This window comes from Cebidichthys violaceus, unplaced genomic scaffold, assembly GCF_023349555.1.
Source record: "Cebidichthys violaceus isolate CVI_PGR_0920_01 unplaced genomic scaffold, fCebVio1.0.p SCAF_19, whole genome shotgun sequence".
Lineage (NCBI taxonomy): Eukaryota > Metazoa > Chordata > Actinopteri > Perciformes > Stichaeidae > Cebidichthys > Cebidichthys violaceus.
The window spans coordinates 10,975,350-10,994,441 of NW_027176361.1; the positions used below are offsets into that span (position 1 = coordinate 10,975,350).

The 19,092-nt window shown below is 43.6% G+C and overlaps 3 protein-coding genes across 3 annotated transcripts; 1 reads left to right on the forward strand and 2 right to left on the reverse strand.

Moving 5' to 3' along the window:
- Positions 1-357: 357 nt before the first annotated feature.
- drap1 (DR1-associated protein 1 (negative cofactor 2 alpha)) lies at positions 358-5,928 on the reverse strand. Its single transcript, XM_068713625.1, has 7 exons — positions 5,745-5,928; positions 5,033-5,105; positions 4,593-4,686; positions 4,133-4,258; positions 2,675-2,765; positions 2,404-2,492; positions 358-1,663 (listed from the first exon to the last, which is right to left on the reverse strand). The coding sequence occupies exons 1-7, from the start codon at positions 5,784-5,786 to the stop codon at positions 1,516-1,518; spliced, it is 663 nt and encodes a 220-aa protein (XP_068569726.1). The 5' UTR covers positions 5,787-5,928; the 3' UTR covers positions 358-1,515.
- Positions 5,929-6,455: 527 nt separating this feature from the next.
- cunh11orf68 (chromosome unknown C11orf68 homolog) lies at positions 6,456-8,265 on the forward strand. The gene is made up of 2 exons (XM_068713628.1): positions 6,456-6,563; positions 7,043-8,265. Exon 2 carries the CDS (start codon positions 7,087-7,089, stop codon positions 7,828-7,830), a length of 744 nt encoding a protein of 247 aa, XP_068569729.1. The 5' UTR covers positions 6,456-6,563; positions 7,043-7,086; the 3' UTR covers positions 7,831-8,265.
- rela (v-rel avian reticuloendotheliosis viral oncogene homolog A) lies at positions 8,262-18,478 on the reverse strand. Its single transcript, XM_068713626.1, has 11 exons — positions 18,302-18,478; positions 16,524-16,559; positions 16,148-16,293; positions 15,037-15,182; positions 14,003-14,094; positions 13,112-13,246; positions 12,155-12,259; positions 10,545-10,760; positions 10,339-10,419; positions 10,140-10,223; positions 8,262-10,049 (listed from the first exon to the last, which is right to left on the reverse strand). Exons 1-11 carry the CDS (start codon positions 18,306-18,308, stop codon positions 9,202-9,204), a joined length of 1,896 nt encoding a protein of 631 aa, XP_068569727.1. The 5' UTR covers positions 18,309-18,478; the 3' UTR covers positions 8,262-9,201.
- Between the last annotated feature and the right edge of the window lie 614 nt (positions 18,479-19,092).

Sequence of the window (19,092 nt, forward strand, 5' to 3'; positions counted from 1 at the left end):
TATACATATATATATATATATATATATACACACATATATATATATACATATACACATATATATATATACATATACACACACACACACACACACACACACACACACACACAGAAAGTAAAGAAGTCAATAAGTGCAAGGAGTCACAGCATCGGGACTACAGAGGAGGAGTTCCGTTCTGTGAGATGATAAAAAGATGAAGCACTTTGAAATGTCTCTCCTCAAAGAAAGCCGGATTGAGTTTTTCTTCTGGTAAACAAAGGGACTGTGTTTAACAGGGAATGCCGGTGCAGATGTGCCTGATGTGGAAAGCCTTTCATCTCTGATACGGAGAACACAACAAGCCCAAACAAGGGTTGCTCTTTTATAATTGAAATATGAACTTTATTTTACCCATACAAAATAAAAAGAATGTTAAAAGTTTACAATACAGTGTCAACTTCAACCGTCTATTCGGAAACATTTCATACTGAGACCGACGCATTAATGGGAGCCCCGTCTCTGTTTTCAATGGATACATTTAAAACAATCTAAAAGGGGGGGGGGGGGGGGATGTTAAAGATAAATTTACTCAAAAGTTGGAGGGGGGGGCAGAATAGAAATGAGAGAGGACAAAAGGAAACAAACAACTTTAAAAACAAAGTTATGGTCCAAGAGTCACAGTATACTTCTGATGGGCAATTCAGGTTAATTTAATGGTCGTATAAAAAAAAAGAGGAAAAATACAACATCCAACTGCCGGAGCAATAACCTGCGACAGCGTGAGAAACAAGCAGAGTGTAAATCATGAACCTGTGATGTGGGTGACTTCATGGCTGCGGTCGTGGAGGTTTACAGTTCTCTTGATAAAAACGTGAATTAAAAATAGAAACCAATTCCCAAAAGCTGTGGTTTAGCTAACCTATAGTAAAAATACACCTGCTTCCCTGTTTATGTTGCAGCCTGACAACTGGAGAGACAAAGCCGGGAAGTACGCGTCTGAACAGCAGCATTTCGTCGCCGATCGACTCACTGAAGGCCGTGTTGAGGCTCGATCGAGCGCTTTTTGTTTCCAAGCCAACCTCGACTTCATAAGTCTACTACGGAGGAACTGAGGAGGAAAGAAAAGTGCCAAAAGAAAAAAGCTACAAGGCAACACAAACTACACCTATCCTGTCTGCGGGGGCTCACGGCCAAAATAGTGACGACTGCCGGGTTTTTTTAATAGTCAAAATAGAACTACTGACTCGTTAAAAAACATCCTCGTTGGATTCTCCTCTACAATAAAATAAAAACTTTTTTTTTTGTTTTGTTTTTTTTAAAAGAAAAGAAAATTAAAACACATAATGTACAACCAGTTTTCGGTCTCCTGCGACGGCTCCTCCTCTTCTCTTTCGGCGTGATGAAGAGTCTTTCCCTCCTCTGCTGAGAGCAGCCGCCGCAAGAACAACTTAAGAAATCGAAAATAATGCTGGAAGAGTGTGTGTGTGTGTGTGTGTGTGTGTGTGTGATTGGCGTGGAAGGAGGAGGAGGAGGGAGCTAAGAGTCATAGTCTTCGTCGTCGTCGTCGTCGTCCTCGTTTTTGTGCGGCTCGGGGGCTGGGGGAGGGGGGGCGAAGGCCATGCCGCCCTGGGGCTGTGCGGGGGCCATGCTGCCCATCTGCATGTACTGGGGGGGTGCGTTCGGGCTGTGGGGGTGGACAGAGGTGTGATGTTAGGAGTCAATCAAATTAAAAACACTCTACAGCTCTGTGCGTTGAACACAAACCAATAGTTTGCAAAGTTGGAGTAGAGATGGACTCCCAAAGGAAACGCTGGATGGAAAGAAGAAACACGCCGACTTTGAAGCATAATGAACTGACTTGGACTTGACTATCAACAGGTTTTTGGATATGCAAACATCTCAACGACAACCTTTTCAGGAAGGTGTTTGAAGGAATGAAATGGAATCCTGCCGTTACGCTTTTCCATATTGTGTCGTGATGAGCGACGTGTTAGGGCGTCGACACCCGTCATCGGTGGCGTCGACGCTGGATGGTGACGGTGCGGCATGGGGTCGTTCTATGTTAATCCATGAACATTAGTGGTAAACTTATTAGCCGTGTAAACACAGCTTATTAGAAATATTGTCTGTATCTGAATATGGGCAAAAAAAACGTAATATTTGGTGCATGTAAACGCACTTATTCATTTATGTCATTCTGCTCCTGAGCAAGATGAAGCAATGAAGCAACAGTGAGTTGAAACTTGAAGATAGAAGAGTGTGTGTGTGTGTGTGTGTGTGTGTGTGTGTGTGTGTGTGTTTTTGCTTGAAATGCCTAGAAAGCTGCATTGTTAATCATTCAACCTGTGCAATGATCACATAAATATAATACGTTATATGTATCACATAATACGTTCTCTCGATGCCCGCGGTCCGGGTCCGTACCTGTGGAACCTGGATGCGGCCTGCAGGTTTGTGCTGGACTGAGAGCCGTCCTCCTCGTCCTCGTCCGTCTCGCTGTCTTCAGAGTCATCCTGTTCCCGTCAACAACAAACACACCAGTCAGCCCATCGACCTCAAACACACGCAAACCACCGGAACTGTGTGGAGTTCAACTAGATCCTCCTGCGTGTGACGACAATTTGTGCTCTTCCAAAAAAAAAAAGAAAGTCAGAACTGTAAAGCTGTAGACAGCTACTGGTAAACACGCCCCCACCTCTTGCTCCGACTCTGTGCCAGACAACTTCTTGTCCTTGCCTTTGGAACCAGCGCCGCCATTCTTACGGCCAGACCCTGGTTTTCTACCCCTGGGGTCGGAAAAACGGAAAAGAACAAAAAGTTATGTGCATCTTTCAGATAAACAGACACAATGCTGATGTGGTCAATACTGCTGGTGAAGACGTTCGGCTCTTTCTACTCAAACACACAGCGTCTCCGCATGCCTCGCTCCCGCAGCTGAGACTAATGCGTCTCAATATCAGGAGCGTACAAGCACTTTAAATTGAATCTGCCACTCTTTAGTGAGGAGAAGTTAATCTGTGTGTAATTATCTGCCAGGCTCTGCGCCTCAATTCAGCTGCGGCGCTTGATTTAACAGTCAATCCTGCTTCTTCTTCTCTACAATCCTCAATAATTAGTGAAACCTCTCTCTTCCTTTGCCTTTTCTTGCAGTCGATCTACAATCACCAAACAAAAAGAAAACAGTGACACGGTCAAAAGTCGTCAGGATGACAAACGTATGGCTTTGGTCAACTTCCGTTTCCAGCAGCAGCGGTTCCTGGAAAAGGCCAAGATGACTCTCCTCGAGTCCATATAAGGAGTCGAGTCCTGTTGAGTGATTCACTTCTTAATTATGTGGGTGCATGCGCTTATCACAAATGACTGTATGGATTGACAAATCAAGCGATCAACAGGATTAATGAGTCAATATCAGCCGTTTGATCCTGGACCAGCAGTGCACGTGGAACAGATCTGACTTTACCCGAGTCGTCTTTACAGTGTTTTGTCTGTTCAACTGTTTAGACCCTTCAACGGTCCGTAAACAACGACGAGGTACGCAAGCGTGCGCACGGAATTTGACAGCGGAGTGCGACATCTTGTCAAGCTATGCAAGAGCATCAACCCGCAGAGACGGCCAATGCAACCTGAACAAATTGACTTTCCAAATCAGTCGGCAAGTTGAATCGCTAGTCGCCGCCAGTGTTTCGGTGTAATGAGTGACCGTGTTAACTGGTGACTCGGGTTGCTCGTAGCGACGGCAGCTGTTGAAAAAGCCTTTGATCAATTTTAAATACATACTCGTCACTGTTTGTTATCTACGACAACCATGAAAGGTAAGTCACCACGAGCAACCACGGACGCACTCGTCTGAATGTCTCCAGTTAACACGGGCACTCGTTGAACCGAAACACCTGTTGAACTGAAACGGTTGAGATCCTGTCGGAATTCTGTAGAACACGAGTCCGCTGATGGAATACCGTTTCTGACAACCAGACATGTTGATGCTGGAAACAGTTTCAATTCAACTCGTCTGGAGCAAAACGCTACTTCCGTTGCCAACATGCACACACATATATGACAACGTTGACAGTAAAAGGGTCAATAAATACATGTTGCCGTGTGCATGAGTGTGAGTGTGTGTGTGTGTGTGTGTGTGTGTGTGTGTGAGACAAACCTGCGTGGGACTTTTTCTCCCCCCCCCTCCGTGTGGTTCTCCTCCCCCTCGCCCTGCATGTCCGGCACCGTTGCAACCAGGTCTTTCAGGAAGTCAAACTGTTGCTCCAGCTCAATACACTGCTTTCTGTGGACACACACTATTAGATGAGCACAGCGCTTTCTCAACAGATGTACATGCATTCCGAGTCGACTAAAAAGTCTAAATGTCACACAGACAAAAAGGTAAATGAGGCTCGATATTCATTTTAAGGAAGTGAGCATCTTTTCAGCTCAACGTGTCCAAAATCAAATAACTTCAATATGATTTCCTGTTATTTCCCAGCTGCCTGACAATAATGGTTGTGGTATGTCGGTCACAATGAACTGAGCAGAGGCTGTATCCCAAATTAGTCCAACTCCAAAGCGTTGCAATAGAGAGCAGATCATTTATCAACACACACACAAATAGAGACACTTACAGATGCGACGTTGTCATCGTCTTTGCATTCCTAGACTGGGTGACTTGACAGGCCTTTGTAAGCAATGATTCCAAAAAAAGCTCCAGGGCTCTCGCTGACATCTTAAATTAAGGAAATTACGATGCAGGAGGTCTGTGTTCTTTGTTTGAAATACTACCCGAGAGAGCGCCGATCCAGAACTCGTACACAACCAAAACAGATATTCTCTTGATATTGATTTCAAATTCAGAAAAAAAAAGTAAAATCTTCCAATTGGAAAAACCTCAACCAGCAAAGGTTTTGCTTGCTTTATCAAACTAAATAGTTGATTCATTGTTAACTGACTGGTTAGTCAAGTGATTGTTTCATCTTACAGTCAGAGCTACATGAAAGGTGCAGTTCATATAAATTCATTTTGTGAATTCAAAGCACACAGAAGAGATTTTGGGCAGGAAGGATACAAATAATAACAGGTACTGCTGCAGCAACTTTGCCTATTTCTTCATCTGTCTGCATAATCTTCTTAATCCGCGCCTGTAAAGAGAAAAAGGGTTCAGTGGTATGTTCGTTGTGTTTGTACAATGCCTGTCAATACATAGACACACACGTCATATGAAAAATACTACTTTAAGACAGATTTATGGATCGAAACTCAACGCTCGCTAACTAAATTAGCATGACAACAAGATACAGTGAACTACTACACGTTTCTGAATCGTCGCTATCATACGACGACTTTAATAACATGAATGTTTAAAACTATTTACTACCGGCGTGTTGATGAGACAGTCTACAGTGTTTGCAATGTGAATACCTCGAAAACAGATAGCCCAGATTTACAGCAGTTAGTTTCACTTAGCTCGGCATGCTAAAAACAACGATAACTGGTGGACCCGCTAGCTAACTTACGTCTCACGCCTCAAATGTACCATAGCTAACTCTGGGGTGCAAAGTAAGTTGGCCAGTTTATTAAATCAACGACGTTGGCATAATGACACTAGTGCATTTTACATTTGAGTAGTAAAGACATGCGTTTGTTAGTTAGCTTGTTAGCACTCTGGGCAACAAAGTAGGCCGAATCCCAGTAGAGCTAGCTAGACAAGTTAGCTTTCCTTCATACAGTTTGCTAACGTTGCCCAGTCGTAACACCGGTTCTGCCAAGTTTAGACTTACCGGAGGGAATCTGGCGTTGTATTTCTTCTTTTTGCTTGGCATAATTAAATCACTTAGATGGCTAACTTAAAATAAAATGCAATATATACTGGAATATTGGTCTATATCATACATAAATCACCTCCTCCGCGCACACACTAGATAGCGATAGCTACCCTGCTAACTCGTTAGCACGTCGTCACTCGTTGCCTGGCAGGTCAGCGTAGTTCCGCAGGGTCACAGCGCCGTCACGTTTGGATCAACTTTGTACTAAAAGTCTAATGTAGAATTACGTTATTTTTTTTTTTTAGCAAATAATGTAACACGGTTTCATTTCATAACTACACAAAATGAACATTAACTAATAAAGTGCTTGCATATTTGCGGTTACATATACCCGGGGAATCTGGTATATTGTCATTTAAGAGCAGCCGTTGGACGTAATTAACAGTTAAATGCCGTAAATTGTAGATTCAATCTCATATTAACGCTGCTTGAATAAATAAACCTAATTTGTCGTAATTAACAAATCTACTCTACTATGCTACTTTATTTCTGTGCCGAATTTATCTAAGACGTTTAATTTCCGAGGTACGTGATTCACCATAACATTAGTCGATAGGCAAAGTTATTAAGTTAAACTGTCGGACAAGTATTTGGACAGAGTTTTTCAAACTCTTTCATACTGCGGATGTGTGATCGTGAGGATTCATTTGCGCCGCTAACGGCACCGTAATTGCACGAATAGACGCGCAATACAACCAAACGACGGCTAGCTTCACCACCGCAGTCGGCTTGTGCGGAAGAGCAACACAGAACAACTCACTCCAACATCCACAGGTAGGTTAAGCCTCAGCGGCCGAAGTTTGCGACCAATGTGCCATAATTTCTACTGTTAGAACGTTAGGTGTGAGCAACAGTTGGCTGTAAACAGCTAACAGTTATAAGTCAAAAAGACGAACATGGACGATTGGTAATATGGCTAGCTAGCTGGCTAGCTACAATTAGGCTGAAGCCTGGCAATTCAAAACGGGTTTAGCCACATGTCAAGTGTAGACAAGACACAAACGAAATGGATAGACATTTATTTTTTTTGTAAAATAATACGCGATAGACAAACGTTAACGCTAGCTATTGAACAAGTGTTGCTAATGTGGCAGGCTAACGTTAGTAGGCGACATTAGCAGCGCTAGTAAAGATCCGCAAACTATCCAGCTGTCCACTTTTGCCTTGATTTAGAAGTAGCGCAAACTATCACAGAGTATGCGCCTGTGTTTAAACATCGAGTTTAATACATAACACCTCCCTCCTTTCTACAGGATACGTTGCAGGACTAGTTCAATAGCCCCACACTGACAGCACTATGGAGGAGGAAGGGGCCCCTGGAGACGGAGAGGTGGTGACCCCTTTTGCTGCAGAGACTTATGCTGCTGAGGCCATGGCTGCAGACATGGACCCCTGGATTGTGTTTGACTCGAGAAGAACGCCCAGATCCGAGTTTGATGGCTGGCTGGAGAGCAACGGGCCCTCTCAAGTGAACAGATTTGGTGACGAGGAGAGTGGTGTTAGTCCTGTGGGGTGGATCGCTGTGCTGGGCCTGAACCACTGCCCCAGCACTGGGGATGTCACGGGTCTCCAGGAGAGCTGGGATAAACTTTTGGCCAGCGGCCGGCCTGTCAGCTTCCAGACAGTGAAGGAGCTGGCCCTGAATCACGGAGTGCTCTCGGGCAAATGGCTGATGCACTTGGACTCTGGTTTCAAGTTGGACCACGCCTGGGAGTGTGTGGCCAGAGCAGCCCTGGATGGCAAGATCTCCCTAGTTAAAGTCAGTCCCCATAATCCAAAGGGCGAGGGCAAGCAGGTCATTTGTGCCTATAACCAGAACTTCACCGACGAGAGCGAGGTGATAAGGCTGGACAACGTCATCCGGGCCACAGGGGTCAAATGCTCCCTCACATACAAGCCGGACGTGTACACATACCTGGGAATCTACCGAAACAACCGCTGGAAACTGTGTCCAACCATATATGAGAGCAAATTTGACCTCGAGCGTGTACCCCGGCGTTCCCACATTGTCAACAAAGTCACCAATCTAGAAGTAACATAAGCCCGTCAGAACAGGAGGATAGTTCTGGAGTACGGGTAAACGGAGAGGCACTTGGCGATCCCATGAGCTGGGTTGTGCAGGACATCTCACTGACCGAAAGGGTTTTGAAAGTCAGTGGTTGAATTTTGATCTGAAGTTCTACCTTTTGGCAAAAAAAACAAACATACATTAAACCTAATTTCAGTCCGTAATATTTCCAAAGTGACCTGAACTTCACTTCTTCTTTTTTGATTGATTATCTTGTATTCACAAGTTGAAGTATTTGTGTTCTTGATGTTTTGTTCACACTTACCTGATGGAAGAAATCCTTTGTATGCACGGAGGAAATGTTCTTTTTTTTTTTTTACAAATTTCATTTGTTAGACTTTATTTTTTGGTTTGTATGAAACCATGAAAGAGTTGCCAAATAAAATCTACTTTAGAAGACCATCTTAATATGTTGTGCTTTTTATTGCCAAGAAAAGTGTTTTGGAATTTTGACAGAATGAATAATTACAGCAAGAAGGCATATAGTATAATCAGCTTACATCACACCAGTACAAAACAGCATTATTTCATCTGGAAGCATCTTTTCCTACAGAGTAAAGCGAATTGACCTACAGGTCTGAAACAGTTAGGAGTTAAACTGCAGCCATTATTCACCAAATAACTGGAGAACCGATAAGAGAACGGAGGAAATTCTGCAGACACAAAAGCAAGATCTGATACAGCTCCGCGAGCTTCTCTGCTATAAGCATGTACTTCTAAATGTTGCTTGTTTGATAACTTCTATGTAGACCTTCATTTGATTCATAACACATTACTACATTTTGTTGAGACTCAACAAAGGCACCTGTATGAGAAGGTTGTCAGTTACTGCTGACCTTCAGAAAACATTCCAAAGGAATACATGGGGAATATTAAATCACAAGAACAACGGGACTACTTGCATAGACTGACCTCAGACCTATTACCTGCTGAGAATACCAACCGCTTTGTTTGAAATCAAAAGGCAGACCTAACGTACACATTTCAGAGTGACAATCACAGTAACACTGATGGGAGCTACTAAAAAAACGGCAAAAATGATGAGTACATGTTCCACAGGAAAACATTTGATCCTGATCTTATCATTTGTCAGTGAAACTGTATATAAAGACCGGGCAAAACCCACTAATTGGACACCATAAAGAGTCTTTGCTGGTGTATCTATAGGCCACTATAGTGAGCAGTTTTGCTACATTCTGCCTCTTACAGCTCTATTAGATCCACCTTCTTTCTTTTTTTGTCTTTTCTAACAAAAAGGTCTTTAAGTTCCGAACATTAAAAGGGCCGATACGAGTGGTTTATGTAAATGTGTTCGTAAAAAAAAAAAAATCCCTTGGACACACTTTAAGTCGGGTGTCCTGAAACAAACCCAGCTTGGCTGCCACTGTTAAAAATGGAAATGAGACGGTCCTCGTCAGCGGACATCAACTCGTCAAACTCGTCCAGCACAGCGGGCCGGTGGTTGTTGTTGCTGGACGCGATGTCAATCATGCCCTCGTTCTGGAGCAGGTTGACGATGCTGTTGGGGTAATTCATCCAGGTGCTTCCTGGGAGGCTGGCGGGGTCAGAAGTGTTCTGGGACGCTGCGCTGTGGGCCGCGGTAGAAGAGCTGGGCGGGGCGGCTTGTTGACACGAAGCTTGCGCCAACATCGAGGCGCCGTTTCCGCTCACGTTCATGAGGACGGGGTTCAGAAGATCCTCAAAGTCATCCATGTTCAGGTTGTCCAGGGCACCTTGGCCCTGCGCTTCGGAAAAGCTAGGGAACTCTGGGATATCGTCGTCCGCAAGCGGTGCGTCCACGCGGAACTGAGAACTTGGGAGGGCGAAGGAGATGCCGGTCTGTGAGGAGGCCGAGCTCCCCTGAGAAGCTGCCGTCTCCTGGGCCATGGCCGAGGAAAGGTTGGGGAAGAACTGGTGAAGGTCTGACAGGTTGACGGTTGAGAAGTCCTGGTTGGCAGTGGACGTGATGGTAGAGGAGCAGGGGGCTGTCGCCTGGCTCATCGTAAAGGTGGGCACTGGGGTGGCTTTGGGCTGGGGGCCCAGGTTCAGGCTCTCCATGATCCTCCACGTCTGGTTTGTAGTTGCAGCGGAGATGGAGGGCTCGACCTTGGTCTGGACCGAGAAGAGCTGGCCCGGTTGATACGAGTAGGAAGGCTGTGGCTTTGCTCCACTGGCACCAGGGGGCGCTGCAGCTGCCGGAGACACACACACGACCAGAGTTATATTGCTGCACATATTCAAATGCCACCTCTACGTCTTTAAGACCAATCAAACGGACTCACCAACTTGTGCATTCATTGATGGAGGCTTGGCTGTGACGGTCCTCCTTGCCGGGCTTATGTACCGTCTATCTTGTGGCATGGACACTGAATTCAAAACGGACATGGTTACATTGCATTTCAACTAAAAATCACTTCATCTATATACTTTATTATAAATACTGTATAGAAGAGAGTGAAAACAAACCCCTCATCAACGTACCACTAGACAGCATGGGCCCCAGCTTCAGGTTCTGGAACATGTTCCCTGTACACTTCCTCTTCTCATTCAGCCTGTATTCATCTACAGGGGTCATATTTAATACGCAGTTAGACTGGGGTTCTCTCAGGTGCTCAATATCCTCAGGAGAAGCTTACATTAGTAGCTTATTTGACATCATACGGAGTGACGGGACCATTGCCTCTCACCTGGGTCGGCCGGCAGGTACTGGAAGTCCATCGGCTCGCTGACCTCGCGGTCAGAGGGCCGGCGGAGCTGCATCTTGACTCTGATGGGCTCGCTGAGGTTAGTGTCGCGGTACGGCGGTGTGCGGAACACAATGGCCACCTGCCTGTGGACGTCAGCCTGGGAGAAAGTGCCCTTCCCCTCCCAGGAGTCCTGGAAGAAGCGCACCTCGATGTCCTCTACAGGGAGGAAAAGGGACATTTAGAGCGCAATACTATCCTTTCAAATTGGTTGCCACGCTGGCAACCAGACCTCAGGTTTTGGTTGCCGAAATAGAAAATAGGGTTGCCATTTTTAGTCACCTTAGATTTGGAGTAATCAAGATACTGTGCGGTTAAACGTCAGCTTGATGAGGAAAATGTAACATAAAAGAATGAAAGCTTTATTACAGTAACAAAAACATGTTTTTGTAGCTTGAGTTTATCTGATACTAAGTGTTATCAGCTCATGTGTTCACCCTCAAGTCCTGGTGCATAATAGCAGCAGTCTTTCAGTCAAGAAAGAAGGAAAAACCAACTCCTCCAAATAAATCCTCAGATAACTGAGGGAAAAATAAATGAATTTGAAATCTGTGCGCGCTTTGATAAAGATTTTTTTTTCGCTGCTATTTTTGTGACTGTTACTAAGAAATTGGAAGTGAGCGTTGATAAGAGATATTGTAAAGAACTGAAAAAGAGGAAGAGAAAGAGTTCACACGGCGCAGGGCGGCTGAAGGATTAAAGAGTTCTGTCGGCGTCACGGCAACCAGCAGGAAATCCTTCGGCTGTTAACTTCGCGATGCACTGCCAAAACCTTCACGTTTAGCAGGCACACGCACACAGTGGGAGGCGGTTCATTGTCACGATACACATGTGGCATGCTCGTAATTTATTAGAAAGTAGCAAAAGCGAGAAGTGGACGGCGGAATAGAGGAAGAAAAGCTTTTGGTTCGTGAAAGAACTCACTCGGAAGCCAACGTGTCTGCTTTGCACTACGCGGCAGATGCTGTGACCGCCAACGAAACCTCACAAGTGCAACAGTAGCTGCGGCCAAAAGTATCACTTCATACTGATTTTATATGAAATGTATAAGCTGCATTCTTTTTTCTCCCCTTTTGGCCACAGAATCAAGCTGAAAACACAATTGTGGCATCATTACCACATGAAGATATGTTGAACATGTTAGCAAACGCTAGCTGCTAACTCGGCCTGCTGTTTGGTGCTGGACACACAGCGTATGCTAGGTTTTTAGAGGGTTTTTAAAAAATGTTTTAGCTAAAAACAGCTTCCTGCCGCAGCTAGTGAAACAGAGTTTGCGGGCAGGAAACCAAAACTAGTTAAAAGAGGCTCAAACACACACGCCACAATGTGTTTAACTGCAGTTGTGAAGAATGAAATTGTCTATGAATGTTTTACTGTAGTTCATGACTATTTCCTCATCTCCACTAGAACATAGAAACCCACTGTAACCATAAAGGTAATCACCGGATGTAGTACACTTTAATATGAGAGTCAGGGTTCTATTTTGAAGCACACAATAGATACTTTATATCAGTACTTCTGACCAAAGCACACACAGTACAGGCCTGTTGTACCTTTTTGCACTTTGTCGCACAGCAGAAAGATTTCATCCCCTCCTTTGCAGCTGCCAGAGTTGCGGTTGACTCGGCAGATCTTCAGCTCAGCTGTGTTTGGGGCCCCTTTAGGACAGAAAAAGCATTCGTGAATCCATAGAGACACAAATTAATACCGCACAAAGGCTTTCGATTTACACCAGACATCTTTTGAAATGGGGAGGAATTTGGGCGGCGACTATCACAGACCTTAAGCAGCCAAAAGAATGATGGTTCCCTCTGTATAACTCATTTTTACTGGTCTTTTCTGTTTGCTCATAAAACGCACTGGGAGCCGTTTCTACTGTTTCTCATGACTTTGAGCAGTTTGCCTTTTGCTTCACTTCGTCTACTGTGAATTCAAAAGTATGATAATTGAATTTATCATGACTGCAGCTCATTTTGTAAAAGCCAGCCAGGCTTTAATTTGAATAGAGGATATCACATTCCGAAATGGAAACAATTATTCACACTAATGTGCAGGGAATTCCAAGATGTTTTGGTGAAGATATTTCACATTCATTTAATTTCAACTTTCTAAAACGTTGCAAACGTTATATTTTGAAAATGACTTCAGGGCAACAGCATACATTCTTTATACTGTGCACCATCTCTAAATAGAGCTGTGCATTGGGTAAGCATTTGAGTTAAAAGCGCTCAGCGACTGAAGAGGAATTGATCTGATTGAGGTTAGTTCTTGTAAATACCTTAAAGCTTACAAAAAAGGTTCCAACGCAAAGAGGAACAAAGAGTGTCTGAGGGATTTGACGGTTGCAGAAGATGTAAAGGTTGGAGTGGGAACCTGCTTACACAGCTACTGGTATTTCATAGAAATCCAATACAGGTTTATCAGCTGAAAAAAGTCCAGTAAAAGTAGGGCACAGAATCCATGTTGGATATGTGCTTGTGTGTGTGTGTGTGTGTGTGTGGCCCACTCACTGTTGTCAAAGATGGGCTGCGATACCACCGGCTCCAGAGGAATCAGGTCCCCTGAAGCCAGAGTGATGAAGGCCTGGAAGCAAAGCCGAACCGAGTTCAGGTCAAACTCCTCCTCCCACACCTTCGCCTCGGGAACTGCAGGAGGAAAGGGCGGGGTGCACAATCAGGCAAACACAGCAGTCTGGCAGAGCACGGCATCCTGTCCTATGTAGGCCATCAGTATTTAAAATCAGTGACAAATTACACGTCCTGTTGTTAATGTAACTGTAACTATAAACCTCACTTTGCTGAAAATCCAGCGGGTTATCAGTCAGATTTTCCGGTACTTTCACTGCTTTATCTCCGCTGTGTGTTTAGTGGTTATCACTGCTAATGCTAACTAGCCAGTTAGCTAGTTCTTAAACACAGCAAAAGGTAAAAGCTAAACTGGCTACAGGTTTAAAAACAAGCGTGTATAAATAGACAGACACGATTATACAGTGAAGATATCACACTCTCCATTAAATGTATCCACGACAGAGTAGCTAGCTTGACATTAGCCAAATAGCATCTATGACATTTTTTAAGCTAGTTTCTTAGCCTTGCCAGTTAAATCAAGCTAACAAAAAAATGTTTACCGCAAAGTTAGTCAGCTAGTTGAAGAATATTTTTAAAACGTGAAATAATGACGCAGGTTTTCAAATTCTCTTTTCTTTTTTTAAAGTCATTGAGTAACTGACAGACATGTGTGCAGCAGCTCAGTGAAATAACGGTCTTTACATTTGAGTGGGACTGAAGGGTCTCTCTCCGAAAGGCGCATTGACTTTTCACACACTGAATAGATTCAGCGGGGAAAGGCCGACACAGAAAGCGCTTTGTGTCGCACACTCCTCTTCCTGCACCACCACTTACTGTTGAAGGGGTTATTATTGGTCTGCAGCCTACAAGTGATGGCCTCATTCACATCCTTCTTCTTGACACACTGAATGCCCAAGTTCTGAAAACTGAAAGCAAATACAGCATAAGACCGAAACCAAGAGACCGAAACCTACTGCATGTACTTTCTAATTTGATATTACGAATTACAAATTTCTTTTAGGGTGAAATCAAACACACGACTGTGGCCAAAACACATGGCGTGAGTTTCTGACAGTTTCCTGTCTAAAAGGGCTGACTGACGGCAAGATGAAGCGGTGAAAATATGCTAAATATAGCCTCCACTTCAACTGATATTCATTTCTTTATGCGTCTAGAATTGGTTTTGCTTCAGCTCCCGTCCACAGCGGTACATTGCTGCGAGTGGAAAAATACTTGACTTCAAGTACACCACCAACACATGATGTTCAAGACATACAATAATATAAACTTGTTAAAAACAACAACTATTTGATCAGTATTTATCATCTAAGACCGTATCCTCAATGTTCACTAGACATCTTTGTCATTTCGCTCTATTCTAACCTTTTATCAGTGCATTATAGCACATTTTTTCAATGTGAAAAACAGATGAGTAATATAAAAAGGAGCACTTAATCCCTCTGTGTCACAATACTGGCAGTGAAGGGCAGTACAGCCCGTTTGTTTGAGCTTCCTCACACATGATAAAGACAAACACAGCTCAGATACACGGGTTAAATGATGCAATATTAAGTTTAAACATTATGTAATTAAAAGGGTCTCGTCTGTCGCTGTGCTTTGTGCTTTCTTTTTACAGACCATAATACCTCTTTACCTTTTGGTTGTCATACAAAGCAAAGCGAGCAGAGGGAAACTCTGCTTCGTCGTTAGGTGGGGTTACGCTGTTAATGTTTTACTCATCTCCAAATCCAGCCTTTAACCAAGGCGACGGTAAACACGTCACCTCCCAAAAATGATGCCGTCCTTATCGAAAACAAACGCGACCTTGTTTTGAAGTGGAGCTGAATTCCCCCCCCCCTCCAGTCTACCTGTGTATTCGCCTCTCCTGCAGGTCGGCCTCGTAGTAGCCGTGTTTGCAGTCTTTCCCGACCAGTTCGTGGGGGTGAGGCTTGTGCGGCGTGTTCTTCGTCACCAACGAGATGCGGACGCGCAGCGGGCCGCTGTAGTTGTTCACCTGAAGGGAGGAATGTGTCGCACTCGAATGATTCCAAAAAGGGACATTTTCTGCTACGTATCGTGACTCTTATTCCACGTTGTAATGGAGGGATAGCTTCTACAAGCTACAACGGTATTTTAAAATAAGACCCCTCAAAGGAATAGGTGCTTGCTGAGGCTGTCGATGCTTAGCTTAGCATAAAGACTGGAAACAGGGCTGAGCAGCTAGCCAGGAGAACAGTGTGTGGGACAGCAGAGAGCTTAAAGAAGATAAAAAGACACACTTATCTTATTTTGAAAATGTTCCTATTTTTAATTATTATTTCATCTCTTTCATATATATTTATGAATGTACATCAATACAATTGTATGAATCTTTCATATAAATGTAAATGAGAATTGACACAACAACATACAGTATGTATAATCTTCTCAATAAAAGTATTTGAAACATACATTCCAAAAAATAAAGTAAAGAAAAATGTTAATGACAGACCAACAAAACAACTCAATAATAATAATAATAATAATAATAATAAAAATAGTAATAATAAAAATAGTAAGAAACAAATTTGAGGGAAAAAAAGTAACAGCTAGCCTGACCTCTAAAGCTCACTAGTTTACATAATTAATAGTAATTAACACGTTGTTGTTTTTTAACATTCATAATCAAATACTACGCCAGGTTTTATTTTTAATTAACAGATTGATCATTTTGTCTACCAGGTGTCAGAGAATTGTAAAAAGAATATTTTAACAATTTGATAAACTCCTTTAGAGACAAAGTGCAAAATCTGAGGTTCTGGTTGCAGCAACGCTTCAGCCCTGATCTGCTCCTGAGTCACTGCATGTATATTTTTAAACATCAAATATAGCAGAGTAGTATTGTGTTATAGTAGCAATATGGTAAAAAAAAGTGAGGATTTGTTTGTTTTTTTGGTGTGCATTAAATGGACCACAGCTAGAAAACATGCTCAATCTCACCTTGATGGCCGGGTGGGTCTTAGTGGTGTCGTTGCTCTTCTCTCCGGGGATGCTGCCGGCTGAGCGGCCCTCACACTTGTACCTGAACCTCATCCCCCTCTGCTTCGGCTGCTCGATGATCTCTATGAAGGGGCTCGCTGCTTGGACTGCGAGAGAAGAAGAATGGGACATGACTGAGGCGTCCCTGTATTTTGGAACGTACACAAACACAGCACCCAGATTGTGAAACGCCGCCCGCTTTCTCTCGAATCCGTGTGTCAACACAGGAACGGCTGCTTCATTGACCATCGGCACACACGCTGTTGAAATGTTTACCCGTGACGTCCAGCGCCGGTTCATATAGAACACTGAGAATTTACCGGAAATTGCTTCTTACCTTGGGTGAGTGGGGGCAGGCCCCATCCATACACACCTGTGGTGGACAGAACACAGAACAAAAAGACATGTCAACCACTTAGTCAAAGTCTTTAGAGCGATTAGCGGTTCACCATCCACACTGCACGACACACGGCATACAGTGGCAGCTGCTTTCAGCACATATTTGTGGTTTAGCAACAGTTTGTCATTCGTGCCGCGGTCTGGGTGGAAATCTACTAGACAGCGCAGCGTCCGAAGAGGGTCAAAGGGTGCCGAGACACGAGGGCTTCCCGGCTGGATGGAATGACTCGCCATGAACTACCTGTCGGGCGCGGAAAACAGGAAAAGAAGCGCAGAATAAAAGCAAACAATGTCGACGGGCAGGGTGCAGTATCGGTGTCCAATGACCCGCCTTGTTTTTGCGAGTGAGCTTCCATTGTAAGTGAGGAGCAGGCAGCTCTCTAGTTTCAGGTGAATGAACCGTTGAGATGCATAGAAGGACGGCGAGGTGTGACACAAGATCAGGTGGCCAAAGCTCCACCCTTCAGCCTGTAGGACGTGTTCCATGTGAAAGCTCTCCGAGTTGTAACATGCCGGAGTCCCAGACCAAACTCATAGAAAGTGGATGAAATTACTTTTATAGCTATGTGATGTGGGATTAATGCAAATGAATATGGATCTTGGAATTAGACAAAGCATTAGAGCCTATAAGTGACTATTTATTTGATTGACATCCTAGTTACTGAGCCAGATGTTGTGAAAGTGAAAGTAAGTGTCTCCCACAAGTTGGCCTTCACAGATCACTTAATGCTCTAATATCAGACACTGGTGTGTGTGAGTCACTCTCACTCCTATTGCATAACAAAGGCCTCACTGCTGTCACATAGTGTTGACTTTTTGTGAATTGGATTTATTCATTTATATTATTAATTTCACTGTCCTACTGCTTTCCATATTTTATACACGGAAATTAAAAAAAAAATCACATCTATCAACATTGTCAATCTATTTTTGAAAGGTCTGCGATATGGAAGAACCTATAAATAATGCATCAAAATACATGATGTCCATTATAAAAGCCTTCTATTTAATGTTGTTTGGCATGCAGACAAAGGTAAAAGCGATATAAAGTAGAAACACGTATAGTTTCTAAATCGTCACAAGACACTCTTCTCATCGGCATTCCTCTGTCTCACAGTCCGTGTCTCACTGCAGCTTGCACGAAATGATGGTTCTCTGCCATCATTTCCGTCCACTAAAACGGAGGTGGGCGGTTGCGAGCAGCGTGGACCGACCTAAATATTATAGTTTTGGATTGAAACGAACGCTGCCTGGTGGATTATATGTCGGCCGAAGTCAAGAGGATGTATTAACAATGACAGAGATTATATAATATCCATTGTTTATTACGTGTGTCCATAGAAAGACAGATGACCAGTAAATTGAGAGATCTCTGGACGAGGTTTGGCATTGTCAGTGTCTATGGGGAAATCCATAAGGTGGACGAACCCAACGGGCCTCCTGGCAGCGCGACACTGTTTGGTCGCTTCACGCCTGCTGGGTGAGTTAACGACACACCGTGGAACACACGCAGTCAACGCTACATCACGTATGGCACAGATAGGCAGCACGAGTTCTGTCAAACTAACTGTGCGTTAGCTCACCGTCTGTACGGTTAGCGCAAACCCAGTGATAGCGGGGCTTTCCCCCGTGCGCAAAAACAACTCCCTGTACAGTTTCACCTCCACTGTCTGAACCGAGTCAACAAGCCGAGCGAGGGAGCCCGGTTCCACTCACCGTCCATGGCTGTGTGTCCGAGTGCGACTTCCACGTCTCCGTCGACACCTCTGTTTAGCTGTTGTTTGTTTGCTTGTTTGTTTGTTTTCAGCTTAAAATAAGCCGCATACACGACAGTGCGGACTCGGAAAAACTTCTTGACATTGCTGTTCTGTCGCCTCCTCCGCTCCACCCACATCTGTGTACGACAGCGTACAGATAGTGAAGCTGGACGACGCAGCACACGGCTTCCGGTAAAAGTGAAGGAATAGCGCCTTGTTTTGTGTGTGTGTGTGTGTGTGTGTGTGTGTGTGTGTGTGTGTGTGTGTGTGTGTGTGTGTGTGTGTGTGTGTGTGTGTGTGTGTGTGTAGTACACAGACAATGTGGTGACTTCACTTTTCACGTCTGCTGCACACGAAAAGTCCACTCCAGTGTCCTCATCACAACGTCATTCATTAATTGCTTGCATTTTCCATTCATTTATTTTGCTTATTTATCAGAAAATTTAACTAATATACTTAATAAGAATACATATACACGGTATATGCTTATATATGAAGTCTTTGATAATAATAATAATAATAATAATAATAATACAAATAATGTGAAACAATTTATTAAAATGCGTAATTTCAATTAAAATAAATTACAAAAAGCCAAACAAAACAAAAGCAATAATCTTGCTTTTAAATAAAAGCAGTACACTTTATGTAGTAGTTCAAAAACTATTAAAACTACATTAAAAATGTATTTCTTATAATTTGTGTCGAAAATATCAATGCCAATCCCTTAAAAAGTGTTTGATTTTTACT

Excerpts from the sequence above, each read along its gene's own strand:
- drap1 (XM_068713625.1), bottom strand. The coding sequence starts at position 5,786 with ATGCCAAGCAAAAAGAAGAAATACAACGCCAGATTCCCTCCG. Across the intron at positions 4,687-5,032 it reads AGCAGTACCTGTTATTATTT|CGAGAGCCCTGGAGCTTTTT; the intron begins GTATCCTTCCTG and ends TTAAGATGTCAG. Across the intron at positions 1,664-2,403 it reads GCCGCATCCAGGTTCCACAG|CCCGAACGCACCCCCCCAGT; the intron begins GTACGGACCCGG and ends CCACCCCCACAG.
- cunh11orf68 (XM_068713628.1), top strand. The coding sequence starts at position 7,087 with ATGGAGGAGGAAGGGGCCCCTGGAGACGGAGAGGTGGTGACCCCTTTT.
- rela (XM_068713626.1), bottom strand. Across the intron at positions 10,420-10,544 it reads GTACCTGCCGGCCGACCCAG|ATGAATACAGGCTGAATGAG; the intron begins GTGAGAGGCAAT and ends TGACCCCTGTAG. Across the intron at positions 10,224-10,338 it reads GGGGCCCATGCTGTCTAGTG|TGTCCATGCCACAAGATAGA; the intron begins GTACGTTGATGA and ends TTTTGAATTCAG.